At 37.1% G+C, this 13,501-nt stretch overlaps 2 protein-coding genes across 2 annotated transcripts in view; both read right to left on the bottom strand.

Annotated features, from left to right (window-relative positions):
• dvl1 (dishevelled segment polarity protein 1) overlaps positions 1-1,740 on the bottom strand; it is a 30,152-nt gene extending 28,412 nt beyond the window's left edge. The window contains exon 1 of the mRNA XM_015373497.1: positions 1,571-1,740. Within this exon, the coding sequence (XP_015228983.1) occupies positions 1,571-1,740 (170 nt within the window). The remainder of the gene's footprint in view (positions 1-1,570) is intronic.
• A 2,388-nt stretch (positions 1,741-4,128) lies between these two features.
• mxra8 (matrix-remodelling associated 8) overlaps positions 4,129-13,501 on the bottom strand; it is a 9,596-nt gene continuing 223 nt past the window's right edge. The window contains exons 2-10 of the mRNA XM_015373544.1: positions 9,006-9,032; positions 8,589-8,903; positions 8,217-8,318; positions 7,686-8,147; positions 4,802-4,969; positions 4,668-4,698; positions 4,509-4,588; positions 4,356-4,409; positions 4,129-4,269 (exon numbers count right to left, since the gene is read on the bottom strand). Coding sequence (XP_015229030.1) covers positions 4,250-4,269; positions 4,356-4,409; positions 4,509-4,588; positions 4,668-4,698; positions 4,802-4,969; positions 7,686-8,147; positions 8,217-8,318; positions 8,589-8,903; positions 9,006-9,032 — 1,259 coding nt within the window. The 3' untranslated portion in view covers positions 4,129-4,249. The remainder of the gene's footprint in view (positions 4,270-4,355; positions 4,410-4,508; positions 4,589-4,667; positions 4,699-4,801; positions 4,970-7,685; positions 8,148-8,216; positions 8,319-8,588; positions 8,904-9,005; positions 9,033-13,501) is intronic.

Genomic DNA, 13,501 nt, shown 5'->3' with positions numbered 1-13,501 from the left:
TATATATATATATTTATTTCAGGTGTTTATTTGATTAATAAAGAGAAATTAAAAGGGGCTTTACAAAACTGGAGATTCTACATTATATTTGCTCATGTGTCTGTTCAAGATCCTTCATGTTATATCCATTTAATGGTTCCTCTCTATTAAATAGTGTTTAGGGTGTAACTAGATTACAGAGCAGCATTAAAAGACAATAAGCAGAAAGCTGGGATGCGCATCCAACACTTTTTTTTTTCTTTAAAAAGAACAAACATGCATTTGTACCATTTGAATCATGAGATTAGGTTAGACTCTACCATTCAGCAAATAATGAAAACTTACATTTGTTCCTCCTATCCAATGATACATCAAAACCTCTCAATATTTTACACTATTAACATACTAAACAAAATCATGCACTTGTTTTTTCAGATTCAGAAAAAAATATATACCGTATATATTTAATGAAGAAATGTTTATAACCTTGAAATTTTATTGTATTTTCCTGGTTCAGTCACATTTGGAGTTAAAAGCACTCATTTTTAACAGTCCTGGTGAAAAAACAAACTGTGTCCAAATAATTAAAAACGGAAATATTGACTATCTTAACCAATTTTATAATTTGCAAAGATTAAAAAAAACTTTTGTCAGCTCTGATAAACTAAAGCTGACAAAATTAGTTTACAAATTATTTATGGTTCACACAGCAAAATACAATTCAAGAATAACTGGCACACATTAATGTTAATATATATATATATAATAAAGTGTGAGGTAGTGCAGCTAAGAGGTTTTAATTTAGGACAGATTATTTTAGTGTTTATCACTCTTGTCTGAAACAGGTTTATATTTAGAATAAATGCTCCAATATAAATTGAAAACAAAATCTGTTTGTTTTTACATCAAACGATGCATATGCAGTGTGAGAATCAGAAGCTGCAGGTCGGTTCTCAAAGAAAACTGGATATAGATATTTAAATTAGTGTGATCTAGCTTTAAAAACAATTGCTGTAATAAAGCACATTTAAAAAAATAAAGATAAAACAGAAAATATTCAAAATATTTTAGGCAAACAAATGTGATGCCAGGCTATTGTTCACATATAGGACACATGAATGACTAATTAGTAAAACAGACCCCTCTCTGGCTATATAGTGGGGGAAATAGTGTGACCAAAAAAAAAACGCGCAGGAGAAAGTGAAAGAAAGGCCAAATATTGTGAAACCTGAGAACTTGGGCATGGACCTTTTGTCAGGCTGCTGCAGCTGATTGGAATATTGTCACTTAAGTGAGATCTGGTGTGAGTGAGTGTGAACAGTGCAGGGCTACGTCATTAGGGCTCCGGACGGATCTGGTATCACTTCAAACAGGTCGTGTGCCTCCTCCGCTGCGCGCAGGGCAGCCTGGAATAATGAGCAGGTGCCAGGAGGAGCATGGAGACACACACAGCTCCACTTTACCTGCAGGTAACAAGGCTGCAACCTGGATCCTTTGATATTATGTCTGGGCCCAGAAACTAAACAACCTGAGCTGGTTATTAGTATTAACACAATAATAATAATGACAATTACCGACGATGGCCACTTACCCAAAATCCTGATCCATGGATTTGAAGAAGAATTTGTAGCTATTGACGGGTCTGTTGTTGAGGACATTTTTAAAATCCGCTAAAGTGACTTTCTCTGGAGAAACGGACAGTTTGACCAGATAAGGAGTCTCCTCCTCGTCTATGTGATATATTATTTTAGTCTCCGCCATGAGAGACTGAGAAGAGGACAATCATTGACACAGGAAAGGAACAAGGGTTGGCAGCGCAATAAATAGGCCTGCTCTGTTACCAGCTACCCGGAGATCAGCATAACAGCATAGCTCCTTAACAGAGGAAGCTCTGCTGCCCGCGGCGCGTAATGCGGCTCCGTTTGCGCGACGAACGCAGCCAAAATCCGGACATAATCGCGTTCTGGGCGCCTGTGTTCCTGCTACTGTCTGAGGCGCTACGGTGGCTCTCTCGGCACTAAAACAGGAAGGGACAGTCCACATCCTTGCGATATGGGAGTTGGGAATATTGCTCTTGGTCTGATTGGTTAGATAGTGCTGCCATCTAGTGGTGCGTTAGAGCTGCGCCTCTGGATGCCTTACACAACCCTCAGCTTTCTGCTGCACACTGATTACTGGGAACAAAGGGAGGGGAGCTCAGACTAATAGCGCTCACAGATAGATCATTGTTTAAAGATTTTAAATACATAGAGACATTATAATTAAATGAAATCGTTTTCAACTTATTTTGGTTAATATATTACCGGTATTTGAAATCATATAGATTCACTACACAGAGTCATACATGGTGGCTTACTGATTAAAAACATTGGGGGTTTTTTTCCAGAAAATATAAATACTGAATATAGTCAATGGAAATAAGTTTTAATGCAGATATATCAGCTGACTCAAAAGTATCCCATTCACTGTGCAATATTTGCATGAAGTACTTTATTAAGGGCACGTTTGGCATTATGCATAGGTTCTCTCCAAGTACCCCAGCTTCTTCCCATAATCCAAAAACATAACTGTTTGGTTAATTGGCATCTTTAAAAATTGTCCTTAGCAGTGAGCGTGTGTGTGTTCATGTTTGTATGTGTTTCTCTGTGTTGCCCTGTGACAAACTGGTGATCTATTCAGGGTGTACCCTGCCTATACACTGCCAGAGATAGATACCCACACCATAGTGACCCTGATGGAATAAGTGGGAGAAGATGGATGGATTGATGGATGGAAATCAGCATCTCATTAGAGCTTACCAGACTAATGTCTTCAGCTCTCTGGTCCATGGCTTTTAACCCAAAGTGTAAAAACTTCACAGCAGAACCTCGTGTTACTGGGGTTTGTGCCTTTCCACTCTTTTTCCATGCTTTTTTTATTTCGAAATGAAATGCTAACTTTGATTTGACTGAGAAAGGATTTGTTAAGGGTCTTGTCCTTTTCTGACTCATCTCAGACAGTCCTGATGTTGTGTTTGGTTCAGCAGTAGCACAAAGAAGCTCACATTTGCAGCCCATGACATGGCTACTTCTCTGGGTGATCATTTTTGACCCTGACCGGTGGACACAGTCCAAATCTTGTTCATTTCCTCCAAATTCACCATATGGGCTTTGTTTTTCTTGCCTGTTGCTTTTTTTCCCCCCCACCATTTTTCTTCTACTCAACTTTTCCTACTTGCAGAACGTGTGTGCTGGAATATTTTCAATCCCATCTTTCTGTGTTCCTTAAAATTTGTATGAAAGTTTTTGTATGAGAGCATGTATTATTTTTATTGGATTAATTAAAAAAATTATATTTTCCAAAAAAACTGAAATATGACAGTTTATGAGCTGTATGACATAATCATTATAAATAAAATAAACAATTAAAAAGATATGACTGTATGTGGATTTAAACAAAATAATGTAGGAGAAGAAAATAAGGTGAGCTTATTATTTAAAATCCTAAGATTATTTAACTTCTTAATGAAGTTGGCTTTATTTAGCTGAATTAGGGCTGGACGATTAGTTGCAATTGCAACAAAATGGACTGTGGACAACCAAGCATTCTAGGTCATTAAAACAATAAAACCCTGGAGTGAGGCATGGTGGTCTTGCTTGTTATTAGTGCAAAGGAAAATCTAGGATGCCACATTTGAGAAAGAAAGATTTATTTATTTTATTTTTACATTAACGGAAACAAAGTTTCAGAAGTAGTTGCACAACACTGGCATGCCTTCACAACACAGTGGACTGTACAAGCAAAACAAGCAATAGAAAACTCATTTAGGTGGAATTGACAAAGTCCTCATATCGCTCCAAAATAGATCCCACCCTGGGCTGAGAGCCACACTGCCCATATTAAGAAAATAGCCTTTGAAATATCTTGAGTTATATGTTGTAGTAAACTGAATTTGTGCAAAAAAAAAATTAACATTAGGAACTTATTTCCATAAACTTAATGTTTCAAAACTGAAATAAATGAAACATATATGGACAAAATGTATCTATAGTAATGCTGATGAAATTGCAAGTTATACGTGTAAGGAAGAAAAAGTCAAAAGAAAAATTTAAGCCTTTAACTGAAAAAGCTTTGTTCTCTCATGTTACAGCAGAGGGAGTAATCCTCTTGTGTTTTCTCCTGGATTTCCTGTGTTATTTTTTATTTTCTCCTCCGTTCTCTCTGTCATCCTCTACGCCTCCGGTTTTTGCCCTGGACCTGCCAGCAGCATCTCAGAAATATCACACTCACTTCACATCCTGCCATCGAATTCTGCAAGAGAAAGAGTTGGAGCAAATCTTCATTTTTATGACATGTTAGTTTGTCTATTCATTGAATTTCACTGAAGAACTTCTCACCCTTATTACACTCTTTAACCATATCTCTTTCTTTCAGTAGATTATTTTTGTAATCTGCGTTGTTTGGAGCAAAATAAATGGGCAATTAGACAAAAAAAATTTGCATTGGTATAAAAAACTACTTGTCATTTGTTGTTTTTAGGTTAAGTATACCTGAATTCAAAGGTTCCTGATTGTAAGTCCTCAGCTCTGTGCATTCTAATGCCATCTCACCTCCACTGATTATGCTGGCCCTGCATGTGGATAACCAAAATTAGTGATACAACATAAAATGGAGATTATATTGATATGTTTTACAGAATAATATCTCACCTAACAGATCTACCCATTTCATACTCCAGTCCTAAAACAGACAAGCAGTGATCGTAATGAAAATGCACTTCATAATACGGAAGAAAGAAGTTGAAATTGTCAAATTAAATACAGCAGCTAAAGGAACAAATTACCTCTCTTCTTCCGTCGCCTAGTCAGCATGATGACAGCGAAGACAATGAAGGCCAGTAGCAGGAAGGTTGCCAGGAAGTAGCCCAAATGCTGGACAAAATAACCTCGCTGTTCAGGGAGGAAGACGTTTACCACGCGTGGACCATCTTCCCCTGAGACCTCCTCCGGCTCTGGAAGCAAACAAGGGACAAAATCAACACATTTAAAGAAGGGAATGTAAAATGATGTTTATTAGCCTTCAATAAAGTGATGATAGAAACAATCTCCTGTCCCTATGGTTGATCTGTTTTTCAGTGTCAGAATCTGAAACCTAAATACATTGTGAAATATGTGGCAGGCCTTTCCTCCAGATGTCAATTAATAAGTAGAAAGGCGTGTAAAAGTTAGTAAAGATAAAATCTGAACCAAGCTGCTCTGGTCAGATGATACCAAACAAGAACCATATGTTAAAGTTTATTTGTGATAGAAATTAGAACTTGTGCTACTTATTATTTTTGTTGTTAACACAGAGAAACCTGGTAGACTATTCAGAGATGAGGTGAAGATGAAGGAACCTAAAAGAAAAAGGAAAAAAAAACTCTTATAGCCGGAAAAAAGAACAGAGCAGGGACGATGCCCCTTGACACACAGCCAGAGCTGCAATAAAATGCTTTAGATCAAAGCCTGTGTAAGGCCCAGTCAAATCCAGACCTAAACCCTTGGAAGAATATGTGGCAAGGCTTTAAAACTGAGATCATAAAAACTAGAAATCAAGTAGGGTGCAAAGAGAAAGCCTAAATTTGAAAAGCTGGTAGAGACCCCATTCAAAAGACTTACAGCTGTGACAACAGCTAAATGTAGGTCCACAAAGTATTGATTAAGATGAGCTAAATGAAAATGCATGGTAAACTATTTATCTATACTTCTAAGAAAATCAAGTAAATCATGTATTTTGTTTATTCATTTATAATTTTCCACTAGACTGTGTTAAATTTAAAAGAATCCTATAAAAATACACTTTAGAGGGATTTTAGCTGCACTGTGAAAAAAAGTGAAAAACATTAGAATACCTTTAGAAAGAAAATGGAAAGGCTATTTCTTGTTCCTTCCAGAAAGACAGAAGGGAAAGCAGAGAGTGAAATGTCAGAAAGCTGCTCGGCTGTAATGACTTCCAGACCTGATGTCATGCAGCTGTTATTTTTTTCTTTCTCTCAGTAAAAACACACACTGACCAGAAAAGAGGAGACGTGTTTGCAAGCCGAGGAAATTTCACTAATGTGGTCTGTCTGCATGTCGGGATTAGTTTTCCACTCAGTACGGTTTTCAGATCTTCTCACAAACACTAAAATCCAGTTGGTGTGTAGAAAAAAAAGTAAATTATTTAGCTAATTGCTGAGAAGTAAACAGCCATGCCTACTGGTTAAAAAAAATGTGGGTATTTTTGTGTTGAAAACAAATCAGTAGATGGTGGAACAGATCTGTTTCTTTTGCCTTTGAAATATAGAGAGAGTTAAGTAATCAAATTGGGGGAAAAATGAATAACTCATTTCCTCTGGCCATGCTTTAAAAAAAGACATTGCATCATGGAGGGAAAAAAAGGAGAAACACACCCCCTTCTGGTTAGACTAATTATCAGCTGTCATTGTATAATGTAGCTGATATGCATGTAAATAGAAACATGTCTTAGGTCATTGTCTCTCTCTCTCTGGAGGACAACCGACCTGCCCAGAGCCACGTTACACCAGCAGCCCTTTAACATCATCCTGGCGGATCAAACAAGCCTGTTCTTGTCAATAGGTATTTCACATATGCTGCTCACAGAATACCTTCTCTGTTTTTGTGCTATTTCGTTTCACCCAGTGGGCCATGAATCATTTGCATTTCAATGAAGCGAAGAAAAGCATCATCATTTTAAAAGACTGAGATATTATCTAAGTTGTCAACAGCTTTCTTAATCTGTTGGTTGCTTGACAGGAGGAATTGGATCATAATAAGAAAAAGCTTACATAATATTTTATCTTATAAAACACTCGAAACCTGGGAGCAAACACAAGCGTTGATTTCAGTCCAAGACAAGATCGACAATATGACAAAAGAAGCTGGATAGCGTGTAGAAATGTTCTGAAATGAGCTTGATCCTACCATTCCATGTGAGCATTTCTTTTCTGAATAATGTGCGGTGTAATTAAACGGGATGGCAGCTCTCGAGGGGGGGAGGAAAATCAATAGCCTGACATACATTCACCCCTCTACCTTTGTTCTTTTATGTCACAGCTGGGCCAGATGTTGAACAGATGTAGGAGAACTTCCTCAGGCTGCTAGTAAACATGGCCCTGCCAAAAGCTGATACACATCAGCAAAGCAGCAGAGCAGAGGCTGGTTTAGGAAGAATAAACAGCAAAGCAGATACCACAGCAGTCTAGACAGTGGGAAGGGACTTTTGGGAAAATCAGGGTAAAAGGAGAACAAAAAAAGCAAGATATCCCCTCCCTACTGTAGTTCAAAATGTTTTACATTTTTTTCTACTATAAAGTGATGCAGTTACAGTGTGTGCAGCTACACAAAGAGCTGTAAAATATAAAAGAGTTGGCGGGAATAATTATACCACTTCCACTGCAAGGAGTTTAAAGCAAAAGAAAAAGCATTCCAGAAAAATCCTGAATTAGTGGTCATCCAGCTACGGAAAGTTTTGTCTTTTCTTTTACCCTCTTTCCCTCATTCAACTGGCCCCCACATTCCTTCTATAGTGCCTCCTCCCTATTTAACTCAAACTGAAAAACAGGGAGGCCTGAAGAGAAACATTGCCAGGAACACAGTCTGAGTTCACCTAAGAGCACAGAACAATCAGCTATGTCCAAGAAAATCACAATTCAAGTGAAATTGTTGTGCCTTTTAAGTCAGACTCACTTTTTTCTTGCTCGTCATTCACATAGATTTTAGGAGCGGTTGTGGGTTCGAGTGGAACCGGAGGTCCCACAGTGAGCCTGAAGACGCGTCTCTCATGCAGACCACAGTAGTGATGGTGCAAGTGGCAGGAGTACAGGCCTTTATCTGCAGGCTTCAAGTCAAAGATGGAAAGTGAGAAGTCGCCGTATGTGAAAGCATCCTCTGCCACGTTCATCTTCCTCTGGGCAAACAGAGGCCCGTAATCTCTTCGCTCTCCAGAGGCATAGAGGTCCACCAGTCGGTCCGCCTTGTTGGGACGTACCCCAGGAGGCTGGAAGTCCCAGTGGGCCACCTGCTGCTGGTCTTCCTGCACTCCGTCTCTCCACAGGGCAAGCCGGTTCACACAGGGCAGCATAACTGAGCTCCCCAACAGGACCACAAGCACAGTCTTCTCTCCATCCCAGTATCGTTTCTCTTTCCGAGCTGGAAAAAAAAAAAATCCTTATGCATCAAAGCCAATAAATTAAAGTATTTTGCGCTTGTTAGCCTTACCTGACTTAGTTACATTGAGCTGGATCTGGATGGACTGGTGAATCTTACAGTAATGATGGTGCAAATTACAAGTATAAACTCCTTTGTCGCTTGTCAGTACATCTGATGAAAAAAGAAAAACAATAGATAAGTAGGGAGTTCACTAATAGTCACAGATTTTTAGAGAAGACTTCTGAGGATAAACAAGACAGCTTTAAACAGGCAGGCAAGGAAAAAAAAGAGCATAAATCTGAAAAGCAGTCAAGAGATGGTAAGATCGGAGGAGCTGCAGTTTAGGTGACATTATCTATTTTATCCTTGTGTTACACAAACATGGACTATATGGTTAATTCCACAAGACACTATTGCTACAGGAAATCTAAATAATCTTACTGTTGATGAAAAGCGAGAAATTTCCATCAGTGAAAGCAGAGTCTGATATAGAAACGCGGCCCTTATTAAAGCCGTTGTAAACCCTCTGACGAGCTCCAGGTGACATGTCCAAAACTCGCTCCACCGAATATGGAGGGCTGCTATAGACGACGTCCCAGTGCACCACCCTCTGACGGTCCTTCAGTCTGTCCTGGGTCCACACCATGCGGGGGCTCTGACAGGGCAGCACGGCCCTGGAGCCTGCAGGGAGGGTAATGTTCTTGGTCTCCACCACCACACCACCACCACCGCTGCTGCTGCTGCTTTGACCCCAAGCTGTCAGAACACATAAAGACATTTAAATAAATATAGTGCACAAAAACTCCAGTATAAATGTGTATTTTATTGAGACACTTCATAGTAACATGAGTATTTTACCTCCTTGCAGGAAGAGCACAGCAAGAACTGAAAAAAAACAACCCAAAGACATAATGGTTAGCTTTTGCTCCTTTCATTTATTTGTCTGTATTATTTCCATTTTCACTGAAAAACTTTTTGCCTCTAATTAGGTCTTTTTTTAACACATTTATCAATTCAACATCAGTTATCAAAGAGTAAAATCAGACAAAGACAACACAAAAGGAAATTTTCAATCGATCTGTTATCTATTAAAAGTTAATGGATTGACAGCTATTTTTAAATGTGAATGCCTTTTATATAGCTGACCCAGCTACCCTTTGCAGCAGCAACTGCTATAAAGGATTTGCAATAACTATCCATTGGTGTTTATATTCCTTTGAAAGATTTTGACCCACTCTTGTTAACATGATATTTTTAATCCAGCCATGTTGAAGGTTTTAGCTCCAGACTTTATAAAGCCCCTCCAAAACCTTGACATTTTGTAGATTTGCTGGTGAGCTTTGTATAATTTTCCTGCTTCATAACACAATTACCTTAGATGTTACTTTGAATTCTTTTGTGACCTGAATAATTCAGGAAGGCCAACCCTTAGAAGGGTCACTTTTTGATTCCTCCTTTTGTGGATGATGGTTCTATTTTTGGTTTTACTAGAAGTAGAACTCCTCAGAAATAGCCTTGTAACTCTTTCCAGATGCCAATTACTTTGTTTTTGATTTTTTGATTTTGTTATGATTTGATATATTTATATAAAATCAGCTTATCAGACACGTTCTGTTTAAGGAGTTTCTATTTTCTATAGTTCAGGCAGCATTTAGGAATGTCTAGCAGAACTGAATCCAACTTTTGAAATAAATGCAATCATCCATTAATTCATATTGTAACATAGGGCCATGTATATTTCTTCAAACTAGTCTTTGCATTTACTTAAGTTATCTTTGACTGATATGAAAGCAAAGATTTTCTTAAGGGAGGAAAATAATTTTCCACAATGGTGTAGGACAATGTTAATGGAAATTTTTTTGTTTGTGTTTTCTTTTTCTGGTGACTTTCCTACACCCGTTGCTGTTTTTAATAATTCTTCCCTCAGTGTTTTTTTGGCTGTCTGTTTACTGAAAGGGCAGTAGAGAACTATGTTGCCAAAGCATACAGAGGCTCTATTCATCATGGCTACTGATGGTTTTTTGCAGGGCCATGATCCTGGAGGGATGACGGAGAGGTAAGTTTAAATTCAGCTCACTGTCTTCAAAGTCTGGGAACTTGACCAAACACCTGTGAGTTTCCTCTTGACTAGAAATAAAAACAACAAGTTAAAGCAAGAGAGTTTTATGGAAGCTCTCATTGTCAATGTATACTAAAAAAAGGTAAAGCAACTATTAAATGTTTTTAATTTTGTAAGTAGTTAAAGTCTGGCTCATTAAAGCTTGATTATGGGCAGATTTAAAATGTAATAACTAAATATTCTAGTTTTGAACAAAAAATTGTCATTTTTTTTATTAAAAGTTTGTTTTTCAGATCAAACTGAGGAAAGAAATATTAAACTAAGAACAATGACAATAAAATTCAAAATACATTTTTTGACCTCATTTTTAATGACATTATTTAAGAATTGGACTTCTAAACTGATAAAGTTTTGTTTTTATTTGTTTTTCAAGGTAGCATTGGAACACTTTTTAATAAGCTGCAAGATTCCATATCTTAGTGATTGGAGTTTTAGTGGTCTATATAATGTATATAAGTAATAAATCAATGCCTGACTCCCAATTGTTGCTTCCAATCGGCTGAGTTAAAGCAGACTGCTGCTATTTTACCATTGCTCACAAGGATATAAAGATATCTATCTATCTATGAATATTTATATATATATATATATATATATATATATATTTATACTTTTTTTCTTTTCTTTCTTTTTTTTTTTCATAGAGTTTTCTTTAACCTCTTAGCTGTCATGCCTCATTGTAACGTTTTATATGGCAGTCTAGACACTCCCAAGGCTTAAAGAACAACAGCTAGATCATTTTAGGCCTTTTCATGCATTTCAGAATCATTTTTGGTGACTTTGGTGTGACCAGTATGTTGAATATGCTGATATGGTGGATTTTGCATATAAAACTTTATTTTACAATGGTTTTTGCTTCTGTTATTGTGAGGTCCTTTTTTTCTAGCTTTTTCAGCCACAATGATTCCAAAGAGGACAACTCATCCTGGAAAACTTGAGTGACTTTTATTTTTCTTTCACTGTTAGGTACTTTCCTGTCAAATGTTGAAAACATTTAAATGAACTGCCTCAGCCCCTGTAATTGTCTCTTATAAAACACATGCTAGCTATTGACTCATCAGACTGTTTTAGGACTTAACTGTGTGCTACTGAATTGCCGGTGATAATAATAGGTATTTAGCAAAGGACTGCTGGCGTCCAAACCGTATGATGAAGAAAGAGAATCTTATAAGGTTTTAATAAGTGAGGTGTGTCAGTCTAAAAAACATTAAATTGATTAGTAAGCAGAACATTTGTTACTCATGTGTGTTGTGTTTGTGCTTGCTTTATTTCGCATCTAGTCACAAGTCTAAGCAAGTCAAATATTTTTGCACAGTCAGCTTGATAATGGAAATCTTTGAAATAGAATATCCCATTTAACAAATGAAAACTATAAACACTCTAAGGTTTATTTATTTGTAAGGTTTACTTCTTAAGGCTGCAATCATCCATGCATTTTTTCTTCCCCTCAACTTTCTAACGATATGCTGGGATCCAGCATTTTGTAAAAAGGGTCTTATGATGCCATTGTCTTTCCATACAGTCTGTCTGCTAGATAACTGGTTAGTGAATTTTCATTTGTCTAACTGTATGTAATATTCTGAATTTTAATTTCTATTATATATAACCTACAATCTCCAGATTTTAAAGAAATAAATATCAGAAATATGTGCACTGATTGTAAAGTGTATAGAATTAACTTTATTGAAGTAGTAAGATAGATAAACAATTGTATGATTATTTCAATTATTTTCAGGCAGTTGTGCCACTTTGTTAAGAAGTGTGCTAATAATTTTATGAATCTTGGTGTAACTAGATTAAAACCAAACCAAGCTGCAATGCGTGGGCCATTCTTACTGTAGATGGGCAAAGTGGGCTCAAAGGTGACTGGTTTGTTCCGACTCTAAACATACGCATTCTTCCTTCTTTAAGCCCTGTCATTTTCTGCCTCCGACAGTAAGCTGCATGCAGCCATGCTTGTTCTAATCAAAACAACAGTTCTCATCTTTTCCATACCCCACTGCTGTTTGTGGCTGATCATTAAAACAGGCCTAACCATCATAAACATGCTCGGGATGGAGCCCCCTCCCCCTGCTCCACGCTGCCCCAGACCCAAAACGTCCCACTCGTGGTAAAACGCTCATTACTGACACGTATAATGATGGGCTGCTGGATTGTGCTGACTCCTGCTCTTAGACCGCAGTTAACTGGAAACACATTGGGCTGAAGCCATTAAAAAATGCCACATTCAGATCACTGTAAACTGCCTGAACAGGATGGAGCCAGTACAGCCAATCCGAAGGCTGCAATTCTCTTCTGTTTATAAAAACAGGATCCATTTTCTACTCAAAACAGAAAATCAGTAGAGGATAGTATTTTCCAGAGAAATAAACAGAATTCAAGTTATATTTAATCTTAACATTTATGAATAATGAAAATAACAATACAAGGTTGAACAAATAATTGAGTCTCTTAATATCCTCTATTTGTAAACAAAGTTTGTCTTTTTCAGCTCTGGTAAGTCGTTGCTTGCTTTTACAACTTAATTGAAAAACCTATTCCTATTTTCTGCACAACTTTTCAAGATGCATACTGACAGTAGGGGTTGATTAGATCGGTTCCCCTAAATAAGGTTTATTTAGGGGAACCGAATAAATCAATTTAAACCCTAATGTCCACATTTCTCTGTTAGATCAAGACCATATGAAGCTAAATAAAAAAGCTTACGCAATAGGAATGAAAAACATGCCAAATAAATCACAAGCTTTTACAAAAACAAAGTGGATTCAAAACATATGGCTTACAATATAAAAAAAAGTTTGTATTTGACCATAACTGATAAACCAGAGAAAGAAATCTACACTTTTTTTAGTATTTTGCAATGTTTAGCTGCTGGATTTTAACACATCAAACTATGGTCTTCTATGAGCAAATAGAAATTAAACATGTTGCTTTAAATCACAGTTATCAGGTGATGGAAACCTCCTGTGTATTATTTTCAGCTTTCCTAACCACCATATTGTTAAGACGCAAAACACAAGTTTATGTGTGACCCTCAGGGTTAGTCATGCCATCTGGGTAAATACCCACTTGTTATGAACTTATAAACTTGGCTGATTAAAGCATTAAAAGGCAAACTTGGCTGATTAAAGCATTAAAAGGCATCATTATAGATAGATAGATAGATAGATAGATAGATAGATAGATAGATAGATAGATAGATAGATAGATAGATAGATAGATAGATAGATAGATA

Source organism: Cyprinodon variegatus, unplaced genomic scaffold (assembly GCF_000732505.1).
Source record: "Cyprinodon variegatus isolate N-32 unplaced genomic scaffold, C_variegatus-1.0 Scaffold87, whole genome shotgun sequence".
NCBI classification, from domain to species: Eukaryota; Metazoa; Chordata; class Actinopteri; order Cyprinodontiformes; family Cyprinodontidae; genus Cyprinodon; species Cyprinodon variegatus.
This window is presented reverse-complemented; position numbering and strand designations above follow the sequence as displayed.